General features: G+C 46.0%; 1 protein-coding gene across 10 annotated transcripts in view; it reads right to left on the bottom strand.

The window, feature by feature from the left end:
- Nucleotides 1-1,066: 1,066 nt before the first annotated feature.
- Nucleotides 1,067-23,880, bottom strand: part of TEX15 (testis expressed 15, meiosis and synapsis associated) — a 313,058-nt gene continuing 290,244 nt past the window's right edge. For all 10 annotated transcript variants that reach the window (XM_063920026.1, XM_063920025.1, XM_063920024.1 and 7 more), the window contains 2 exons: nt 18,909-19,930; nt 1,067-1,883 (listed from right to left, as the gene is read on the bottom strand). In XM_063920026.1, the coding sequence (XP_063776096.1) occupies nt 1,870-1,883; nt 18,909-19,930 (1,036 nt within the window). In that variant the 3' untranslated portion in view covers nt 1,067-1,869. The remainder of the gene's footprint in view (nt 1,884-18,908; nt 19,931-23,880) is intronic.

Genomic DNA, 23,880 nt, shown 5'->3' with positions numbered 1-23,880 from the left:
ATACACAAAACTGTGGCCTCTGAGACGCATAAACAATTCATTTAAAGTGTGTTAATAAATAATACCTCAGTATGGTTTTTTTTGCGACACAGTAAATATTTGTGGCTGGAAGTATCCTAAGAAAAAACATTGTCAGTCACTCCAGCTATTTGTATGCTGACACATTAGTCACCGATTGTGTTACAAGCTGTCATTCACATCGGCAACAATGACAAATAGCTCCTTTTTGTGATTGCACCTTTTCTTTTCAGCTGTATCAGTGCTCAGATATTGATGTGTGCATGTGTTCATGGTAACTCTGTATCAGCACAGGGATCATTGATCCCCATTCCTCCTGTTTTAATCCCCCTGGAACACAAAGCAATGAAGCGTACAGATGTGTCCTCATACATTTTGCCTCAATACGCCATGCAGCGGGAGATACCTGGTGTGAGTGAGCTGACAGGTTCCGTGCAAATCATTTAGCATTGGGAGTCTTTTTTTTTATTTTTAAGAAAATGCGTTTTATTGGCATCACTATGTGACTAGGACGCACAAGCACACTGTGCTGATTAAAATTATATGTGGCATACATATATTCTCCATATGTCTGCTGCTGTATCTGCATATGAAATTATACATTACAGTGTTTACTGGGAAAACACTGTAACGTACCATTTCGTATGCAGATACAGCCGTGGTCGCACTCAGAATATAGACATGCTGTATATCATTTTAATCAGCATAAGCTGCTCGTTTGTCCTATTTGCACCGTTTTGGGAATAAGACGCATTTTAATGTAAAATGTTACACATAAAGACACTCAACGTTACAGAGTCAGGCCGCGGCATGGCGTGACTAAGGGTTGTTTAACGTACAGGGAGGCTAGATGTAAGTGGACACATCTGTTGCAATGACTTTAAAATTTTCCACATTTATAAGGCAAGCCCAAATGTCCATGTCAGCTTGAGATTGACCACAGTTGTGATGCTGATGAAAAAGACCAACAAAAACCATATAAAATAACAAATAAAATAATGAAATAGTGATATCTACATAAAAAGTTGAAAAACAGACAAAAACATGATGAGATGTCAAAATGTTTTAATAATGCTCACACTACCAACAACACAGGTAAATCATGTATAGCACAAGTTAAGTTCACCTAGTATTTATAACCTTAAAATATTACAAATGATGTACTAATTACATTCCATTTTTATTTGCAGAAATATGGCTGCTTCGTTTGCACTCTTATAATTCTCCTGTGGTAACTCCTGTGCTGATCCCTAGCTGCCAATCACATGGGGGTCATTGATACACAGTGCTCTTCTGCTTTTACACCTGCTTCTTTCAGTTCCATGTATTAGCATGAACGGTCACTATTCCTCCAGGTGTTTCCCCTTGGAATGCAAAGGAAGGACATTTTCCAAAAACAGTGCTCAAGCAAAGCAGCACAAAAGAGTGACAATTTCCAAATCATCATACCAACAAGTTTACATTTTATTCTAATAAATACAAAAACATCAAAATGAGACGCTACAAATAACACATTTGTAAAACAGGAAGTAATAAAGACATATGTCCCTTGAAGTGCCCTGAGAAAATCTCTTGTATAAAAAAATGACAAAATATATAAAAATATATCTTGCTTTAAAAAAAGAAATACTGGAGTGATATTCCAACTTTAGTTATTATAATGCAAACACATACAAAAATACTTATAAAAAATACTAAATACTTAGATAACAGTAACAATATTTTGAAGGGAGTTAAAAAACATTGATGCTCCTGAAGCTTCTAATGTACTTGGCATAGACAAGACTACACACACTATAGATGAGTGGCATTACTGTACTTGACAGTTTCTTGTATAACTTCTGCAGCATATTACTGCCAAGAATCTGCAAAAAGAAGTTAAATATAAATATATGCAAAACATATCACAAGAAGTTAACAGATCATAGCCGTCACCAATTATTCTACCTTCAATACTACTCAGTGCCCATGGGATGATAATGGATTCCAGAGAAACAAAGTGTAAAGCTGCACTACCACCTTCATAACAGATAATGTGCCACTATCTGTAGCTGGAAACCTGGAGGCTCCTACTGGGGAGGTAGTTAAAATACCGCTGAATGGGATCCCGCCGGTCGAAATACAGACCCCGAACAATGGTATAAGGTCGGCGTCAAAATCCCGACAGAGCTCGGTATCCCGGCGTCAAAAATAGAATTTTAAATACCTACCGGTAAATCCTTTTCTCGTAGTCCATAAGACAGGCATGTCCAAACTGCGTCCCTCCAGCTGTTGAAAAACTACACATCCCACCATGCCCTGACACAGCTTTAGCATTCTCTGACAGCAAAACTGTGTCAGGGCACGCTGGGATATGTAGTTTCACAACAGCTGGAGGGCCGCAGCTTGGACATGCCTGCCATAAAGGATATTGGGGACACATTAGTATGATGGGGTATAGACGGGTCCAAAGGAGCCAGGGCACTTTAAATTTCTTTAACTGGGTGTGCTGGCTCCTTCCCTCTATGCCTCCTCCTACAGGTCAGTTATTAGGTAAAACAGTGCCGAAGGAGAATGACATACTTGAGAGCAGGAACATAACAATAAGTGTGGTGAGATTTACACACCAGCACACCATAACATAACCTGGCCAGCAACGGCTGGCAACATTAACAGCAACAGCTGAACAGGTAACACCTAACAGAGAACCTGCAGAAAGTCACCGCACAGAGGCGGGAGCCCAATATCCCTTATGGACTACGAGAAAAGGATTTACCGGTAGGTATTTAAAATCCTATTTTCTCTGGCATCCATAAGGGATCTTGGGTGCCGATTAGTACGATGGGGATGTCCCAAAGCTTCCAGAACGTGCAGAGACATCTGCAGCACCGCCTGCCCAAACTGGGTTTCCTCTTTGGCCAGGGTATCAAATTTGTAGAACTTCACAAAGGTGTTCATCCCCGACCAGGTAGCAGCTCGGCACAGTTGGAGGGCCGAGACTCCACAGGCAGCCGCCCAGGAAGACCCCACCGATCTCGTAGAGTGGGCCTTCAGAGACTGTGGAACAGGTAAGGCTGCCGACACATAGGCCTGCTGGATAGTAAATAGATTCTAACAATGTGTTAAGAACAAGGCGCTTGTGACAATGTATAATGTGTTTTGCAACAAATGAATGTTGCAATACTGTAGTGCAATACCTGTAAAAAAGGGATTAGTAAATATTTACAGCCCTTTTGTTTATTTTCGGTCCTGCCGGATTTCTGTATTACCGGCTCTTTGTCCCGCTAATGGGGACAATTAATGGGGAAAATTAATCTGATCCTTTTGTAGATTGGTGCAGGTGGATAGGAAATGTCGGGTGGCTTCTTGTCCGATGTCATGGGAAATGCACGTGTAAAGAGATTTGACATCACATGTGCATAATATGTAGTTCTCACTCCATTCCATATCTTTGATGAGCTGGAGTACTTCCATTGAGTCTTTCAGGTAACTTTGTTGTTTGCACACTAGATCCTGTAGGAAGGATTCCACATATTTGGAAAGATTTGATGTTAAAGATTCTATTCCTGAAACGATTGGTCTTGCTGGTGGATGGCTGGGGTTTTTATGTATCTTTGGTAGTCCATAAAAGGTGGGAATTTTTGGATGTTGAATATGAAGGTAGTCGAACTCCTTTTTTGTGAGTATGCCTAATTGTAACCCTTCATCAAGTAGGTCATACAATTCCAATAAGTAGGTTCCAGTGGGATCCGTGATGAGTTTCTGGTAAGTGTTGGAATCTGATAGCAGGTTCTGGATTTCTTTCATGTACTCACTTTTTTCCATGATGACTAGGCCTCCGCCTTTGTCTGCGGGTTTTATGACTATAGTTTCATCCCTCTTGAGATCTTCCAAAGCCTCTTTTTCTTTCCGTGACAGGTTGTACTTCTTTTTTTCTTTTCCTGTTATTTTCCGTAGGTCCTGTTCTATCAGTTTCTCAAATGTCTCAATATGGGGCCCCTTGATATGTGACGGAAAAAATGTAGATTATGGTTTCAAATGGCTGTGTTGGAACTCGTCTTCTTCCATGATGTTATGATTGTTCTGTTCTTTTTATTTGCGGAGAAGGAGTACCTAGCCGCCTGGAGTCAAGATCTCGCCCCACCACTTCTAAGAACAAGGTGGGTAGTATAGGGAGAGATAGGATTTCGACCATCCCGTACAGAGACATTAGCGGGACAAAGAGCCGGTAATACAGAAATCCGGCAGGACCGAAAATAAACAAAAGGGCTGTAAATATTTACTAATCCCTTTTTTACAGGTATTGCACTACAGTATTGCAACATTCATTTGTTGCAAAACACATTATACATTGTCACAAGCGCCTTGTTCTTAACACATTGTTAGAATCTATTTAATCATTTTTTTGCTCAGGGCAGCTTAAACACATAAATCCCGGCAACAGCGCGGTTTTTCTTCGTTTTAAACTGCTGGATAGTAAGCCTAAGCCAACAAGCAATAGACTGCTGTGAAGCAGGGCAACCCTTTTTCAGCACGAACCGTCTTCTTGATATAGATTTTCAAGGCTCACACTGCATTTAATGCCTCCGGAGGGGCAGAAGTGCCAGAAGCGAACGGAATCACAATAGGTTGATTCAAGTGAAACACGGAGACTACATTCGGCAGGAACTGCTGTCTAGTCCTGAGCTCCGCTCTGTTCTCGTAAAAGACCAAGTAGGGCCTTTTACACGATAAGGCCCCTAATTCTGATACACGTCTAGTAGAAGCCAGGGCTAGGAACATCACCGTCTTTCACGTGAGGTACTTGTCTTCTACCGTCATCAGAGGTTCAAACCAGGACGACTGTAGACAGCGTAACACCACATCCAAATCCTAAGGTGCCGAAGGCGGCACAAACGGTGGTTGTATGTGAAGCACCCCTTGCAAGGAGGTCTGAACTTCTGGCAGGAGAGCCAACTTCTTCTGGAAGAAGACGGAAAGAGCTGAAATCTGGACCTTAACGGATCCAAGACGTAAACCTTTATCCACTTCTCTTGTTCATCCCTATACAGTATTACACATATAGTTGTGTGGCTAGCGCAGTAGTTCAGAAATCATTTTTAATTCACACACATCCTCTGCTGAGGCGCTTATTCAGCAGTCAATCCATTCTGGTTTTGTCTTTATCCACTTCAGTCTGCAGGAAACAAAGGAATCTCCCCAAGTGGAATTCTACAGATGGATATGTGCGTTCCTCGTATCAAGAGACATATCGCCGCCAGATATGATGATAGTGTTTTGACGTCACAGGTTTTATGGCTTGCACCATAGTGGCAATGACCTTTTTGGAAAGCCCTTTGTGAGCTAGGATATTGCTGAAGATCTCTTCTTAGCGGTAAAGGCCAAGGGTCCTCTACGGACATGTCCAGAAGAGCCGCGTACCACGTTCTTCCGGGGCAATCAAGAGTGCCTGCACTCCCTGATGCCTGATCCTCTTGAGTACCCTTGGGATTAACGGAATCGGAGGAAATAGGTAGATCAGCTGGTAAGACCAAGGTGTTGTCAGTGCATCCACTGCGCTCACCTCAGGGTCTCTGGTTCGCGAGCAATAGCAACGAAGCTTCTTGTTGAGGCGAGAGGCCATCATGTCGATCTGTGGGCAGCCCCACCTGTCGATGATCTGCTGAAACACTTGAGGGTGTAGTCCCCACTCCCCTGGGTGGAGATCGTGGCGACTGAGGAAGTCCGCTTCCCAGTTGTCCACCCTGGAATGAAGATTGCGGACAGTGCTCTTGCATTTCTTCCTGCCCAGAAGAGTATTCTTGACCCTTCTCACATGCAGGCTCTGCTTTTTGTCCCTCCTTGTCGATTGATGTACGCCACAGCCGTGGCGTTGTCTGACTAAACCTGGATCGCTCGATCCCGGAGTAGAGGGGAGACCTGAATCAGAGCATTGTAGATGGCCCAAAGTTCCAGGATGTTGATCAGAAGGAGGGCCTCGTGGGCAGACCACCTGCCCTGGAACTGCGCACCCTGGGTGACAGCTCCCCATCCTCTCAGACTCGCATCCGTCATGAGGAGGATCCAATCCTGAATCCCAAAGCGTCGACCTTCCTGTAGGTTGGAATACTGTAGTTACCACAGGAGTGAAATCCTGGCCTGGGGTGACAGCCGAATCATCCGGTGCATCTGAAAATGGGAACCGGACCACTTGTTCAGGATATCCAATTGGAACGGTCTGGCATGAAACCTTCCAACTGTATCACCTTGTACGAGGCCACCATCTTTCACAACAAATTTATGCAAAGATGAATGGATACTCGAGCAGGTCGGAGCACCATGCCAACAATTTCTTGAAGTGTTCTCACTTTTTCCTCTGGGAGGAACACTTTCTGTGCTACCGTATCCAGGTGCATCCCCAGAAACAGGATCCGCTGAGACGGTTCCAGGTGGGACTTCTGCAGATTGAGGATTCACCAGTGGCGAGACAGGAGTTGGATAGTGCGATCTATATGGAGCAATAGAAGCTCCCTGGAACTCGCTTTTATCAGGAGATCGTCCAGGTATGGAATTACGTTGACCCCCTGGACCCTGAGCTGAGAGATAAGGTCCCTTACCCAAGCATCTTGGCAGGAACCGTCCCAGATGTGGCTTTAGTGACATAACCGAGCTCCCACCACGAGATCCCCATCATGCTGAAGTCTTTGCGGAAGCAGCACTGGTGCTCTGGTCCTGAGATCCGGCTGCGTGGGAGGACCCCCTGGCCCTAGATTAAAATCTGGAGGACCGAAAGGACTGAGTAGACAGTCCCGGGTAGGTACGTCTAGCAGGCGGAGCACCCGAAGGAGCTTTGGAAATCCATGCATACAATTCAACTCCAAAAAGCCATTCACTTGTAAAGGGAAGAGATTGAAAATTAGGTTTGGAGTCAGCATCAGCAATCCACTGACGCAACCATATGGTTCTGCGCGCAGACATAGCCGTGGTCCTAGCATTAATATTGCCAATCTCTTTAAGGGAGTCACAGAGGACTCTTGCCGTGTCCTGAATGTGTTTTAGGAAAGTTACAGTAGTAACGAAGGTCATATCACCCGAGAGACCTTCCTGAATTTGAGTAGCCTAGGAATGAATTGCATGTGTCATCCAGCAACCTGCAATGACCGGTCTTTGAGCTACAACTGCAGCAGTGTAGATAGATTTCAGAGTGGTCTCAATTTTCCTATCTGACAAGTCCTTTACCATAAAGGAGCCTGGAGCAGGAAGTACCACCTTTTTAGAAAGGTGAGAGACCGAGACGTCTACTGCTGGAGATTCTTCCCAGAATTTCCTGCCTTCATGGGCAAAGGGGAAGGTATGCAAAAACCGTTTGGATACCTGATATTTTTTATCTGGATTTTTCCAGGCTATTTTAAATAAATCATCCAATTCCTTGGAGTCAGGAAATGTGACTGTCATTTTGTCTTGTGGGAGGAATAATGACTGCTGATTATTAGCATCCTCCAGGAGGAGCTTTAACACATACCGAATAGCCAATGAGGGGTTCAATACCCTGTGTAGGGGTGGAGTCCCCACTTATGGGATCCCCATCATCCTGTATATCATCATCAGTATCTGACAGAAGTGCAGGTAAAGCACATTTTTGTGCACCTTCAGCAGACAGGGGGGGATGTTTAGCAGCTAGATTTGCCACTGCTTGTTGCAGTTTCTGAGTTTAATTGGCATTTGCAGTGAGTTAAGATGACATATCAGACATCATAGTTTTGATAGCCCCCAGCCAGGAGGGCTCAGGACTCTCCCCCACATTGGTAGCAGCATTTTGTGATGACTGACTACACTGCTCACATGAGATTGAGTCAGATGAGATAGGGGAGAATCTAGCATTACATACACTGCATAACTTCTGTTTTACCATTGTGAAGAAGAAAAACAGGTATAATACACATACAACTCAGCCTGAAATACAATACAAGCCTGCCCTATTGCATGTGAGAGGAGACACAGGAGAGAGGACACCAGCGCACCCAACGCTGCACAGCCCCAGTGAGGCTGTCAGCGTTTTAGATACACATAACCAACAGTGAGACTGTCTTATGAAAATTCCCTCAGAGGAATGATATTTGTGCACAATATAGCAGCTCATCTCCTCTACACCCGGTACCACTGATCTAGAGTGTGACCATTATGGAGGAGCTGTATGAGGCTGCTGCTGCTTATGCAGAGGAAGGTGCCAAAATGCCGCTGAGCCCGCTCTGATGTAGCTCCGCCACCCGTAATGGCGCTGGAGCTACTGTTAATATTTATACTGGCCATGTCTCACTATGTGTTTGTAGCCTCACATAAATGCTTGGTACAAGAATATTTATCCAGTCTCACGCAGGGGCAACAGCGGGCCCCCCCAGGAGAGACCTGTACGTCTCACCCGCGCTTCTGCCGCACAGTGAACCAGGGGACCCCCCTAGCGGGGTCCCCGGTGTGTACTCGCCACCGATGATCACCTTCAGGCAGCGTTAGGGGTTTGCGGCATGCTGCGGCTGCAACAGCCAAGGCAACATGCCTCGCTGAACAAACAGCCCCTCAGGACGGTGGTCCTGCAGCGGGGAAGCGGCTCTCCTCCTCAAGAGGCCGGTGACCGCCCCCCCCCCCCAACTCCCACGGCGCAGGTATGCTGTTGCCCAGTGAGCATTACGAAAGTAATACAGGTTGAGTATCCCATATCCAAATATTCCGAAACACTGAATATTCCGAAATATGGACTTTTTTGCGTGAGAGTGAGATAGTGAAACCTTTGTTTTTTGATGGCTCAATGTACACAAACTTTGTTTAATACACACAGTTATTAAAAATCTTGTATTAAATGACTTTCAGGCTGTGTGTATAAGGTCTATATGAAACTAATGAATTGTGTGAATGTAGATACACTTTGTTCAATGCACAAAGTTACAAAAAATATTGGCTAAAATTACCTTCTGGCTGTGTGTATAAGGTGTATATGTAACATAAATGCATTCTGTGCTTAGATTTAGGTCCCATCACCATGACATCTCATTATGGTATGCGATTATTCCAAAATACGGAAAAATCCGATATCCAAAATGCCTCTGGTCCCAAGCATTTTGGATAAGGGATACTCAACCTGTAAAAGTTTAAAAGAAATTGAAGAAAAAACTCTGTAGCTTGCAGAGTGTGCATACTCTCCTGAGGGCACTTTTTTCTAAACTGACCTGTAGGAGGAGGCATAGAGGGGAGGAGCCAGCACACCCAGTTGAAGAAATGTAAAGTGCACTGATTTCTTTGGACCCGTCTATACCCCATCGTACTAATCTGTCCCCAATATCCCTTATGGATGCTAGAGAAATACAGACGCCCGAAACTCCAAATGTTCTTCCAGCGGGACACGCTCGCGTCCTGCCGCTGGGGGGAGGTTAGGTTTAGGCATTAGATGGGGGGTTAGGGTTCAGGGACAGGAAGGTTATGGTTAGGTACCGAGGAGGGGGTTAGGCACTTGGAAGGTGAGGTTAGGGTTAGGCACCAAGTGGGGAGGGTTAGGTTTAGGCCGCGGGGAGGGTTAGGGTTAGGCAGGGGGGAAGGGAGGGTTAGGGTTAGGCACCACAGGGGAGTATTAGAGTTAGGCACCACCAGGGAGGGTTAGGCACCCACAAGGGAGGGTTAGGGTAGGGAGTACAGGAGGGTTAGGGTACTTCTGGAGGGGCTGTCCGGATGCTGCTGTCGGTATTCTGACTGCTGGCATTCCATCCATTGGGATATCATACTGAATCCTTCTACTGACAGGTACATATAACAAAACCCACAAATCAATGTAGTTCACCAGTTTGAAATCGCTGTGGAGGCTCTGGCTAGAGTGCAGGACACGGGATAGTGCAGATTCATAATGCTGTAATGCCTACCTTGAAGAGAAATCCCTTTATAATTTCCAACATGAAGTTACTAAAACATTAAATGTATGTGTTCGTTTAGCCCCTGCATCTGTAATATGGTATGGGTCTGATACTTAACATTTGGTCACAGTGTAAGCCATGACTTCTGGGAAATACAATTTTTATAGAAGCCATTTTTAGACAATGCTTTGCCCACTGATTAGAGCAGGAGATGAGCTTATTATATTCAAGAACTCCTTAAATTCTCTCATTGTTTAAGTAAAGCTGTTGCTCTTGTCATATGGACTGTTTGGCTCTAAATGGCCCTAACAAGTATGAAACAGACTGTCTATGTGTGGATTATCTTTGTCAGCGCGTTATATCGGGCTATGAAACTAAAGGAGCCAAGCCTTAAACATTTCACTACTAAAATATCTATTTTGCAGCAAGCCATAAATATGTTGTACGACATGTTACTGCTAGGGTACAAAAATGAGTTGCAGGTCTCCAAACTGTAGGTGGAAACAAGACTGCCCCCAAAAATAATGCCCTACTCATTTAACACGCATGAATATATGGCCCAATACTTAATTCCCTTTATATATAAAGTCACTATACAATTTGATTCTAGCACAACATAAAACAAATGCTTCACAAGAAATAGAGAACAGACAATTTTCTTACCACCCATCTCATCTTGGGTAGAGAGTTTGAAAAAATAAGAATTTACTCACCGGTAATTGTATTTCTCGTAGTCCGTAGTGGATGCTGGGAACTCCGTAAGGACCATGGGGAATAGCGGCTCCGCAGGAGTCTGGGCATAACTAAAAGAAAGCTTTTAGACTACCTGGTGTGCACTGGCTCCTCCCACTATGACCCTCCTCCAAGCCTCAGTTAGGATACTGTGCCCGGAAGAGCTGACACAATAAGGAAGGATTTTGAATCCCGGGTAAGACTCATACCAGCCACACCAATCACACCGTATAACTCGTGATACCATATCCAGTTAACAGTATGAAATTTAACTGAGCCTCTCAACAGATGGCTCATAACAATAACCCTTTTGTGAACAACAACTATGTACAAGTATTGCAGACAATCCGCACTTGGGACGGGCGCCCAGCATCCACTACGGACTACGAGAAATAGAATTACCGGTGAGTAAATTCTTATTTTCTCTGACGTCCTAGTGGATGCTGGGAACTCCGTAAGGACCATGGGGATTATACCAAAGCTCCCAAACGGGCGGGAGAGTGCGGATGACTCTGCAGCACCGAATGAGAGAACTCAAGGTCCTCCTCAGCCAGGGTATCAAATTTGTAGAATTTTGCAAACGTGTTTGCCCCTGACCAAGTAGCAGCTCGGCAAAGTTGTAAAGCCGAGACCCCTCGGGCAGCCGCCCAAGATGAGCTCACCTTCCTTGTAGAATGGGCTTTTACTGATTTAGGATGCGGCAGTCCAGCCGCAGAATGCGCCAGCTGAATTGTGCTACAAATCCAGCGAGCAATAGTCTGCTTAGAAGCAGGAGCACCCAGTTTGTTGGGTGCATACAGGATAAAAAGCGAGTCAGTTTTCCTGACTCCAGCCGTCCTGGAAACATAAATTTTCAAGGCCCTGACTACGTCCAGTAACTTGGAATCCTCCAAGTCGCTAGTAGCCGCAGGCACTACAATAGGTTGGTTCAAGTGAAAAGCAGATACCACCTTAGGGAGAAACTGGGGACGAGTCCTCAATTCTGCCCTATCCATATGGAAAATCAGATAAGGACTTTTAAATGACAAAGCCGCCAATTCTGATACACGCCTGGCGAAGCCAAGGCCAATAACATGACCACTTTCCACGTGAGATATTTTAGATCCACGGTCTTTAGTGGCTCAAACCAATGTGATTTTAGGAAATTCAACACCACGTTGAGATCCCAGGGTGCCACTGGAGGCACAAAGGGGGGCTGAATATGCAGCACTCCTTTTACAAATGTCTGAACTTCAGGTAGTGAAGCTAGTTATTTTTGGAAGAAAATCGACAGAGCCGATATCTGTACCTTAATGGAGCCTAATTTTAGGCCCATAGTCACTCCTGCCTGTAGGAAGTGCAGAAATCGACCCAGCTGAAATTCCTCTGTTGGGGCCTTATTGGCCTCACACCACGCAACATATTTCCGCCATATGCGGTGATAATGTTTTACCGTTACATCTTTCCTGGCTTTAATCAGCGTAGGAATGACATCCTCCGGAATGCCCTTTTCCTTTAGGATCCGGCGTTCAACCGCCATGCCGTCAAACGCAGCCGCGGTAAGTCTTGGAACAGACAGGGCCCTGCTGCAGCAGGTCCTGTCTGAGCGGCAGAGGCCATGGGTCCTCTGAGATCATCTCTTGAAGTTCCGGGTACCAAGCTCTTTTTGGCCAATCCGGAACCACGAGTATTGTCCTTACTCCTAGTTTTCTTATTATTCTCAATACCTTTGGTATGAGAGGCAGAGGAGGGAACACATAAACTGACTGGTACACCCACGGTGTCACTAGAGCGTCCACCGCTATCGCCTGAGGGTCCCTTGACCTGGCGCAATATCTCTCCAGTTTTTTGTTTAGGCGGGACGCCATCATGTCCACCTGTGGCCATTCCCAACGATTTACAATCAGTGTGAAGACTTCTGGATGAAGTCCCCACTCTCCCGGGTGGAGGTCGTGCCTGCTGAGGAAGTCTGCTTCCCAGTTGTCCACTCCCGGAATGAACACTGCTGACAGTGCTAGCACGTGATTTTCCGCCCATCGGAGAATCCTTGTGGGTTCTGCCATTGCCATCCTGCTTCTTGTGCCGCCCTGTCGGTTAACATGGGCGACCGCTGTGATGTTGTCTGACTGGATCAGTACCGGCTGGTGTAGAAGCAGGGGTTTTGCCTGACTTAGGGCATTGTAAATGGCCCTTAGTTCTAGAATATTTATGTGTAAGGAAGTCTCCTGACTCGACCATAGTCCTTGGAAGTTTCTTCCCTGTGTGACTGCCCCCCAGCCTCGAAGGCTGGCATCCGTGGTCACCAGGACCCAGTCCTGTATGCCGAATCTGCGGCCCTCTAGGAGATGAGCACTCTGCAGCCACCACAGCAGAGACACCCTGGTTCTTGGAGACAGGGTTATTAGCCGATGCATCTGAAGATGCGATCCGGACCATTGGTCCAACAGGTCCCACTGAAAGATTCTGGCATGGAACCTGCCGAAAGGAATTGCTTCGTAAGAAGCCACCATCTTTCCCAGGACTCGCGTGCAGTGATGCACCGACACCTGTTTTGGTTTCAGGAGGTCTCTGACTAGAGATGACAGCTCCTTGGCTTTCTCCTCCGGGAGAAACACTTTTTTCTGGACTGTGTCCAAAATCATTCCCAGGAACAGTAGACGTGTCGTCGGAACCAGCTGTGACTTTGGAATATTCAGAATCCAACCGTGCTGGTGTAGCACCTCCTGAGATAGTGCTACTCCTACCAACAACTGCTCCCTGGATCTCGCCTTTATTAGGAGATCGTCCAAGTACGGGATAATTAAAACTCCCTTTTTTTGAAGGAGTATCATCATTTCCGCCATTACCTTGGTAAACACCCTCGGTGCCGTGGACAGTCCAAACGGCAGCGTCTGGAATTGGTAATGGCAATTTTGTACCGCAAATCTGAGGTACTCCTGGTGAGGATGATAAATGGGGACATGCAGGTAAGCATCCTTGATGTCCAGGGATACCATGTAATCCCCCTCGTCCAGGCTTGCAATAACCGCCCTGAGCGATTCCATCTTGAACTTGAACTTTTTTATGTATGTGTTCAAGGATTTCAAATTTAAAATGGGTCTCACCGAACCGTCCGGTTTGGGTACCACAAACAGTGTGGAATAGTAACCCCGTCCTTGTTGAAGTAGGGGCACCTTGACTATCACCTGCTGGGAATACAGCTTGTGAATTGCCTCTAGCACCGCCTCCCTGCCTGAGGGAGTTGTTGGCAAGGCAGATTTGAGGAAACGGCGGGGGGGAGACGCCTCGAATTCCAGTCTGTACCCCTGAGATACTACTTGCAAGATCCAGGGATCCACCTGTGAGCGAGCCCACTGATCGCTGACATTTTTGAGGCGGCCCCCCACCGTACCTGGCTCCGCCTGCGGAGCCCCACCGTCATGCGGCGGACTTGGAAGAAGCGGGGGAGGACTTTTGCTCCTGGGAACCTGCTGTTTGTTGCAGCCTTTTTCCCCTACCTCTGCCTCTGGACAGAAAGGACCCGCCTTTTCCTCGCCTGTTTCTCTGGGTCCGAAAGGACTGTACTTGATAAAACGGCGCTTTTTTAGGCTGTGAGGGAACCTGGGGTAAAAATGCTGACTTCCCAGCTGTCGCTGTGGAAACTAGGTCCGAGAGACCATCCCCGAATAACTCCTCACCCTTATAAGGCAAAACTTCCATGTGCCTTTTGGAATCTGCATCCCCTGTCCACTGCCGAGTCCATAAGCCTCTCCTAGCAGAAATGGACAATGCACTTATTTTAGATGCCAGCCGGCAGATCTCCCTCTGTGCATCTCTCATGTATAAGACTGAGTCTTTTATATGCTCTATGGTTAGGAGAATAGTGTCCCTGTCTAGGGTGTCAATATTTTCTGACAGGGAATCTGACCATGCAGCGGCAGCACTGCACATCCATGCTGACGCAATAGCTGGTCTAAGTATAATGCCTGAGTGTGTATATACAGACTTCAGGATCGCCTCCTGCTTTCTATCCGCAGGCTCCTTTAGGGCGGCCGTATCCGGAGACGGAAGTGCCACCTTTTTAGACAAACGTGTGAGTGCTTTATCCACCCTAGGAGGTGTTTCCCAACGTGCCCTATCCTCTGGCGGGAAAGGGAACGCCATTAGTAATTTTTTAGGGATTACCAATCTTCTATCGGGGAAAGCCCACGCTTCCTCACACACTTCATTTAATTCTTCAGATGGGGGAAAAACTACGGGTAGTTTTTTCTCCCCAAACATAATACCCTTTTTAGTGGTACCTGGTTTTATATCCGAAATGTGTAATACCTCCTTCATTGCCTCAATCATGCAACGAATGGCCCTAGTGGACATTAGATTTGACTCATCGTCGTCGACACTGGTATCAGTATCCGTGTCGATATCTGCGTCTGCCATCTGAGGTAGCGGGCGTTTTAGAGCCCCTGATGGCCTTTGAGACACCTGGGCAGGCACGAGCTGAGAAGCCGGCTGTCCCGCATTTGGCATGTCGTCAAATTTTTTGTGTAAGGAGTCGACACTTGCGCGTAATTCCTTCCATAAAACCATCCACTCAGGTGTCTGCCCCGCAGGGGGTGACATCACTTCTATAGGCATCTGCTCCGCCTCCACATAATTTTCCTCATCAAACATGTCGACACAGCCGTACCGACACACCGCACACACACCGGGAATGCTCTAACAGAGGACAGGACCCCACAGAAGCCCTTTGTGGAGACAGAGAGAGAGTATGCCAGCACACACCAGAGCGCTATATAATGCAGGGACTAACTGAATTATGTCCCCTATAGCTGCTATAATATTTACTGCGCCTAAATTTAGTGCCCCCCCTCTCTTTTTTACCCTTTCCTGTAGTGTAGACTGCAGGGGAGAGCCAGGGAGCTTCCTTCCAGCGGAACTGTGAGGGAGAAATGGCGCCAGTGTGTTGAGGGAGATAGCTCCGCCCCTTTTTCGCTGACTTTTCTCCCGCTTTTTTAAGGATTCTGGCAAGGGTAATTATCACATATATAGCCTCTGGGGCTATATATTGTGATTGTTTTGCCAGCCAAGGTGTTTTTATTGCTGCTCAGGGCGCCCCCCCCAGCGCCCTGCACCCTCAGTGACCGAAGTGTGAAGTGTGTATGAGGAGCAATGGCACACAGCTGCAGTGCTGTGCGCTACCTTGGTGAAGACAGAAGTCTTCATGCCGCCGATTTTCCGGACTTCTTCTTGCTTCTGGCTCTGTAAGGGGGACGGCGGCGCGGCTCCGGGACCGAACACCAAGGCCAGTTCCATGCGGTCGATCCCTCTGGAGCTAATGGTGTCCAGTAGCCTAAGAAGCCCAAGCTAGCTGCAAGCAGGTAGGTTCGCTTCTTCTCCCCTTAGTCCCTCGTTGCAGTGAGCCTGTTGCCAGCAGGTCTCACTGTAAAATAAAAAACCTAAATTATACTTTCTTTCTAAGAGCTCAGGAGAGCCCCTAGTGTGCATCCAGCTCGGCCGGGCACAAAAATCTAACTGAGGCTTGGAGGAGGGTCATAGTGGGAGGAGCCAGTGCACACCAGGTAGTCTAAAAGCTTTCTTTTAGTTGTGCCCAGACTCCTGCGGAGCCGCTATTCCCCATGGTCCTTACGGAGTTCCCAGCATCCACTAGGACGTCAGAGAAATCTATTTTCTCTGTATCTAATTAATCACACAAAAGACAGTATCCCGATCCCCAACTCTGTAGGAGATTAGATACACCCAGCAGACTGGCCTGTCTGCACCCTGCACACACGCCACAGTCAGGAGGAGTGTCTGAACATTACATGATCTAATACAAAAGTATCTATTGACATGGACGAGCTCAGATCATGGTTACTGCCCAAGTCTCACACACAAAGCAACCTCCAATACCAGTACCAACAAAAGCCACCTCCTCCCCCTGCAATTGTGCTGTAAACACACAGGGTCTGATTCATGCCTATAAGTAAAGCAAAAAATCAAGCAATTGGGCAAAACCATGCTGCACTGCAGGTGGGGCAGCTGTAACATGTGCAGAGAGAGTAAATTTCTCTGCACGTTACATCTGCCCCACCTGCAGTGCAACATGGTTTTGACCAATTGCTTGATTTTTTTTACTTACAAACATGGGTTGAACTCGATGGACAATTGTCATAGGTTGAACTCGATGGACAATTGTCTTTTTTCAACCTTAGATGCTATGTTACTATGAATCAGGCCCTCTGGACGGGGCTTCAGCGCAATATGAGCCGCAAAGGCTACGCTTTATATAGATGCCAGTCAGCGAGTTGGTGCAGGTGTCTTTAAGCTCAGTGGGGCACACTGACCTGCTGTGCCTGCAGTCATGTGTTCTCCATGTCTCCCACCTATGGGCAGCCCTAGATGGAATTTATCTAAACACTGAAACTGTGCACAAGTACCAGCACAACTACCAATTATTCAAAATGGTGCTTTCCTAAGTCACCCTTTGTGTGCCATGCTCCAAAACCCAGTGAGCAAAGCATTATCATAAAGGACTAGTAAGTAATATCCATGGGTCTGTTATCTTGTTTGTAGCATTTTACATAATGTTTCAGGGAAACAGTTTAAAGATTTCAGTTACTGTTCTCATTGGATGGCACTAGATATAAAATTCCAAGTACAGCCTCAGGGCCTGATGCAGAGGTGGACACTGCTGTGTCCGCTCTAACGCCAGTTGCTGGAGTCACAAGTGCGATAATATAAAAATGCTAGTTTCAGCCTTCCCCTTGTGTACTACTGGGCGCCTGAATGTGTGAGCCCTGAGATGTCCACTTTCAGTGTCTGTGCACGCTGTAAGAACACGGATGGATCTAGACACTACACCATCGGCGCACCGTTGTCACTTGCACATACCTATGGAAGGTGCAGTGTCTGCGTCTCAGTACTGCTTCTATGGAAGTGGCTGTGCATCTGAGAACATAGTCACTTGCACTGACAAGCCTGTGACTCTTCCATAACATGCCCATGAGACAGACTTCCCACTAATGCCCATGGCTTTACCGCTCCAAATCTGATACCATCAGACCCATATGCAATAGTACCTTTGTGCATACACTCAGGGATCAAACGCGCCATAGAAGTTTTCTGATTTTGTTGGTGCATGCGCAGTAGCAAATAATCGCTCAACTACGTGAACATGGAAATAGTGTGTGGTTTGCGGTCGCCTCTGAATCAGGCCCTAAGTGTACTGAAAATGGTGGTAAAGTAATTTCACATTCAACTTAAACAAAAAAACCAAATGTTAAACTAGAGGTAAATGTGTGGTGCCTGTTAGGAGAATTCCACGATCTCTCATGCTGCTTTCACATCGCAAAACCTGCTTTTGAAACTGTTCTTTAAACGGTTCTTAAAACGGGTCTGAGCAGTTAAACCCCCTTCACATCGCATGTTGTAACCAGTATATTACCATTTCATTACCGTTTTGGTACCTTTCACACTGAACCCGTTTCACCCATAGAAAACAGTGGTTGTCATTATAAATTGACTTTTCTGGCCCACACATTATTAATAATTATTAATTAATTAATTATTAATAATTTGGATAGTCGTACGATGGAACCCAGCAGCTTGAAGCATTTTAACCATGTTTTTATATATAAGAACATCCTTGACTGTCCCAGTTATTTGTCTGCAGATTTCCTTATCCCCTCTGATTCTTAGCAGCTCCCTCATCTCTTCATCACTCCAAGTTGCCATTGTATAATATATTTGCAGTAAGAAAACGCTTCTAAACCCACACTCATGAGTCTGATGTGTTTTTCCTCCAACTTCCTGCTTCTGCCTGGTGACATCACACATGGAGACAGCCTATCACCTCCTGTGGCTTGGAAATACCGTTTCAGAGCCTTTCACACTGCACAATGAAACGGTTCTGAACCGGGTAGGACCCTGCTTTTTAACCGTTTCAAAATACCAGTATTTTGAAAACGGTAAATTCAAGGTGGCCCTTTCACATCGCAGCTAGAACCGTTTAGGAAGGCTGAAAAATCGGCAATTTACCGGGTTAAAGCTGCGGTGTAAAAGGGGTATAAGTGAGGTGGCTGTGGAACATTTCCCCAGGGAACAAAGGACACAATGATGTCTTGCGCTAACACAGACAAAGCAGCTTATACAGTGGTGCATGTTATGTGTCACTGAGCAATGCATTCACTTAAAGGGCTGCAATGGAAATTGTACAAGCCAGAAGTCTATTCTCCCATTTTAGGGTTTCCTTATTTGCATGTATTATGTAGAAATCCAAATAATAATTTATTATAAATGTCTTATATGATTATGAAATCACTAATATTAAAAATGTTATTTACTTACGCCATGGCCACCCTGAACTCACTCCGGAACTGTAAGCGTATGAATTTGGCACTGAATTCTGTTTTGAAGCAGAGGACTGATCAGTGTAACTGTATGACATAGCGGCTCCAAAAGGACCAGAGGGTGGATACATCTGCGTCGGCATCTGGCTGGGGTAGTTGGCATACTGCTGGCTTGTAGCATAAGAATTCTGTAGTACAGGAGGAAATGCAGATGCCTGGTTATAAGGATTGGCCTGCTGTGTATTGTAGGACACTCCTTGAAACCCCTGAGCCATCAAACTAGCATTACTGGTATTCTGATACCATAAATATAATGAATACTGCCAAGGATTGGCAGACCCTGGATACTGGGGGAATGGACTGCTCATCGGTGGCATTGGCTGGCTGTTCCACTCTGGAGGTTTATGTGGCACCTGCTCAGTCTGAGAATTACTTCCTTGTTTTCCTTCTTCAACTTCAGTAATAGGATTTCCTTGGTCGTGGTACTTCGGTTCCTCTGATGTGTTCATGTCTATGGAACATTCATCCATACTAGTCACACTGTCATTGCTTGAAGGCTGAGTTGGAATTGTGTCTTTATTCCTCAAGGATTCTTCCTTTAATTTGTTAGCATGGGCATCAGGAGGTTCACTGATATTTTCAAGATCTGGTACAGTGGAAATGATGGATTCATCGCAAGTACTGACAATATGAGTACTATCTGCCACAACCTGGTCTTTAGAATGCGTATCTGGAGAAACTGAGGCTTCTGGTGATTTAGCTAAAGAAGAGGAAGACTCTGATCTATTAATGAAGCCTTGGGGTGATGATGCGTTTGATTTGGAGTCATTCTCGCTTCTTTTGCTGATTTTTGAAGCAGTTACTATATCTTTAACGTATTCTTGCCTTTTACTTTTTTGACTTGAAAAGACAAGTTTTTTTCTTTCCTTCTGTGTTGAATCTTTCGTATGACTCTTTTTTACAGGACTCTGGTCGGTTCTTTGGAGAACAGTAGTACTAAATCCAGTTGGTAATTTTGCTCTGAAACAGATAAGGAAATCTTGCTACACCTATGATAATTATTTTCAAGTAAAGTACAATTTTTATAAAATACATCTTTATTTGTTCCTTTGGGCAATGTTTTTTTTTTTTTATTGCACAGTGACAACTTAATCCGAAAAGTTACTTTGCTGAACTCTAAAGGGCCCTACACACTGGCCGACCCGCCGCCGAGCTGCCCGACGGCGGATACGGCCGACGAGCGACCCGGCGGCGGGGGTGCAGTGACGGGGGGAGTGAAGTTTCTTCACTCCCCCCGTCACCCGGCTGCATTGAAGTGCAGGCAAATATGGACAAGATCGTCCATATTGGCCTGCATGAACAGCCGACGGGGGACCAGCGATGAACGAGCGCGGGGACGCGCATCGTTCATCGCTGGAGCCTCCACACTGAAAGATATGAACGAGATCATTCATATCTTTCAAAAAAATCGGCCAGTGTGTAGGGCCTATAAAGTAGTTGGTATGGAAACAGAAAAACACATAATAATAAAAATGTAACAAAGGATGCACAAGAGGGCGAAGTATGTATTCACAAACAGTGACATTAAGGAAGTATAGTATCTACTGTTGCAGGAGATCAGTAAAGTTATTTTTATTTGATATCCCCGTTACTTATAAAATGATCTCTGTCTCTTTTGCTTTTAAGGACTTTGCTGAGAAATATATTTTGGAAATATAGTTACATCGAATTAAAGATTGTTCCAGTTTGCCACCCTTACCTCTATGCAAAACACTAGGGATTACGTTAGCTTTGAGTTTAAAGCTTGGTGTGGATTTTCTTTTCTACATATAAATGTGTACAATAAACCAAACAGATTTAGGGGGTCATTCCGAGTTCATCGCTCGCTGACGTTTTTCGCAGCGCAGCAAACAGGTTACTACTGCGCATGCACCGCAATGCGCAGGTGCGTCGTACGGGTACAAAGCGGATCGTTGCTGGGTGATGGATTTAACGAAGAATCCATTCGCACAGCCGATCTTAAGGAGATTGACAGGAAGAAGGCGTTTGTGGGTGTCAACTGACCGTTTTCTGGGAGTGTTTGGAAAAACGCAGGTGTGTCCAAGCATTTGCAGGGCGGGTCTCTGACGTCAATTCCGGGACCAAAAAACTGAAGTGATCGCAAGGGCTGAGTAAGTCCAGAGCTACTCAGAAACTGAAAAAAAACTATTTTGTCCCGCTCGGCTGCACAGGCTTTCGCACACTTGCAAAACAAAAATACACTCCCCTGTGGCCGACTATGCGTTTGCATTGCTGCTAAAAGTAGCTAGCGAGCAATCAACTCGGAATGAGTATGGCTGGAAAATTTCCGGGGGGCCAGCTGCGCTGTGCACACTGGCTAGCCCGGAAATTTTCCGGGGCATGCCACTGCTCCCTCTCCCTCCACTCTACTCGGCTGGTGGACTTTTGAAGAATAACGCAATCGCGTCATAAACGATCGCGTTGGGACGCAATCACGTCAGTCCGCAAAACTCCGCCAGCCGAGCAGAGTACAAGGGAGGAGGGGGGAGAGGATTTTAGTCCTGGTGGGCTGGTCACCATCAATGGATAATTCTCAATTGTGTAAAACCATCTGGAATGGATCCATCAATGGTTTTACCCATCAATGGTCATCCCTGCTTTACAGTACAAATACAGGCGAACCAGAGGGCGTGGCTTAGTGGGTGTCAGGGGACGGAGCTAAGCTCTGTGCCCTGACACTTTGAGAGAAAAAAATCCATAAAACTATTCGGTAGTACTCCCCCATCGATGGTAAAAGTATTCGACATCGGTCATAGACCATCGATGATTTTGAATGATGGCCATACCTAGTTACCCCTAAGGCAACGAGCATTCCCCGTGACAACGAGCATGGATCCGAGCATAAAACCCCTGGCAAAAAATATGACACAGCGAAACCCCTGGCAATGAGCATAAAACCCCTGGCAACGCACAGGTAAAAAAAATTAAAAACCCACCCTGGGAGGTGTGACCAAATTCCAAAAAGTCACCACTGAACGGGTTAATAGTTGGCTGACCAAGAGTATAATTAACAGATCTCTCTATGGAGAAGACATACAGTATGACGTACAGTCATTTGCAGACGCTCAGACCCGAAATCCTGTTATGTAGTCACTGTGAGTAGCTTGAAATTTTTAGTGCGTATACCAGTGGTTCTCAAACTGTGCATGGTACCCTGGGATGCCTCAGGACACTTGCAGGGGTGCCTTGGATTGGTGGTCCAGGACCAATTTAAATTATTTATGGTCAATGTAATAGATAAAACCAGTGCTGGTGGCTGACAATCATAAAATATATAAACAAATCTAACTCTCTGCACGTTACATCTGCCCCACCTGCAGTGCAACATGGTTTTGCCCAACTGCTAACTTTTTTGGTTTGCTAATAATACCCTCTCTTGCAAACCCTACACTGGCTCCCTTTCCCCTTCAGAATCCAATTCAATGTTCTCACACTCACTTATAATGCCCTCACCCATTCCTTTTTCCATTTACATCTCTGACCTTATCTCCCTTTACATTCCCACCCGTCTTCTTTGCTCCATAAATGCATGACGCCTCTTCTCCCAACAGGTTACTTCCTCCGATTCCTGCCTCCAAGATTATGTACGTGCTGCTCTCTATTTCTGGAATTCTCTACCTCTTCCCCATCAGACTTTCCACCTCTCTACAAAACGGCAAATGGGCTCTCAAGACCCACTATTTCATCAAACCCATCCATCTTTCATCCTAAGCGTCTGTTCCATGCTCAATGTCTACCCCATCTGTGTCTGTTTGCCCCTCCCCTTTAGAATGTAAGCTCTCACAAGCAGGGCCCCCTTCCATCATGTGCTTTTCCTTCTCTTACTTAGGGGTATATGCAATTGCGGTCGAATTCCGGCTGGAATTCGACACAATTCGACAGTCAGACACCCTCCCGCCGGGACCCGAATTCGACATATTCAATAAAAAACGGATTCGACAGTCCCGCTGTCGAAAAACGGACCAATTGACGATAGTGTGCGGCCTGGATTCGACTTCATGGACGGCACAAAAGTGTTTAAAAAACCCTGAACAAAAATGCGTGGGGTCCCCCCTCCTAAGCATTACCAGCCTCGGGCTCTTTGAGCCAAATCTGGTTGTAAAAATACGGGGGAAAAATGACAGGGGACCCCCCGTATTTTAACAACCAGCACCGGGCTCTGCGTCCGGTCCTGGTGCCAAAAATACGGGGGACAAAAGACGTAGGGGTCCCCCGTATTTTTCACACCAGCACCGGGCTCCACTAGCTAGAGAGATAATGCTACAACCGGGGGACACTTTTATACCGGTGGCCCTTGGGTGGCTGGAGGCCTTGATTTAAGGGGTCCCCACTCCTCCAGGGTACCCCAGCCAGGGGTGACTAGTTGGGGATTTAATGCCACGGCCACAGGGACCGGTATAAAAGTGTCCCCCAGCTGTGGCGTTATCTCTCTAGCTAGTGGAGCCCGGTGCTGGTGTGAAAAATACGGGGGACCCCTACGTCTTTTGTGGTATCCGTTCACATGGTCGACCTTGTTATGGTCGACAGTCATTAGGTCGACCACTATTGGTCGACATTGACATGGTCGACATGGACACATGAAAATGGTCGACACATGAAAGGTCGACACATGAAAAGGTCGACATGAGTTTTTTTAACTTTTTTTTCTTTTGGGGAACTTTTCCATACTTTACGATCTACGTGGACTACGATTGGAACGGTAATCTGTGCCGAGCAAAGCGGTAGCGGAGCGAAGGCACCATGCCCGAAGCATAGCGAGCGAACGCGGTGCACTAATTGGGGTTCCCAGTCACTTCACGCAAAAAACGACACAATTTATAAAAACAACAACAACTCATGTCGACCTTTCATGTGTCGACCATGTGTCCATGTCGACCATGTGTCCATGTCGACCAATAGTGGTCGACCTA

The sequence above is a fragment of the Pseudophryne corroboree genome, chromosome 1 (genome assembly GCF_028390025.1).
Source record: "Pseudophryne corroboree isolate aPseCor3 chromosome 1, aPseCor3.hap2, whole genome shotgun sequence".
Lineage (NCBI taxonomy): Eukaryota > Metazoa > Chordata > Amphibia > Anura > Myobatrachidae > Pseudophryne > Pseudophryne corroboree.
Note: the sequence above shows the minus strand (reverse complement) of the source record. Positions and strands in the feature narration are given on the sequence as shown.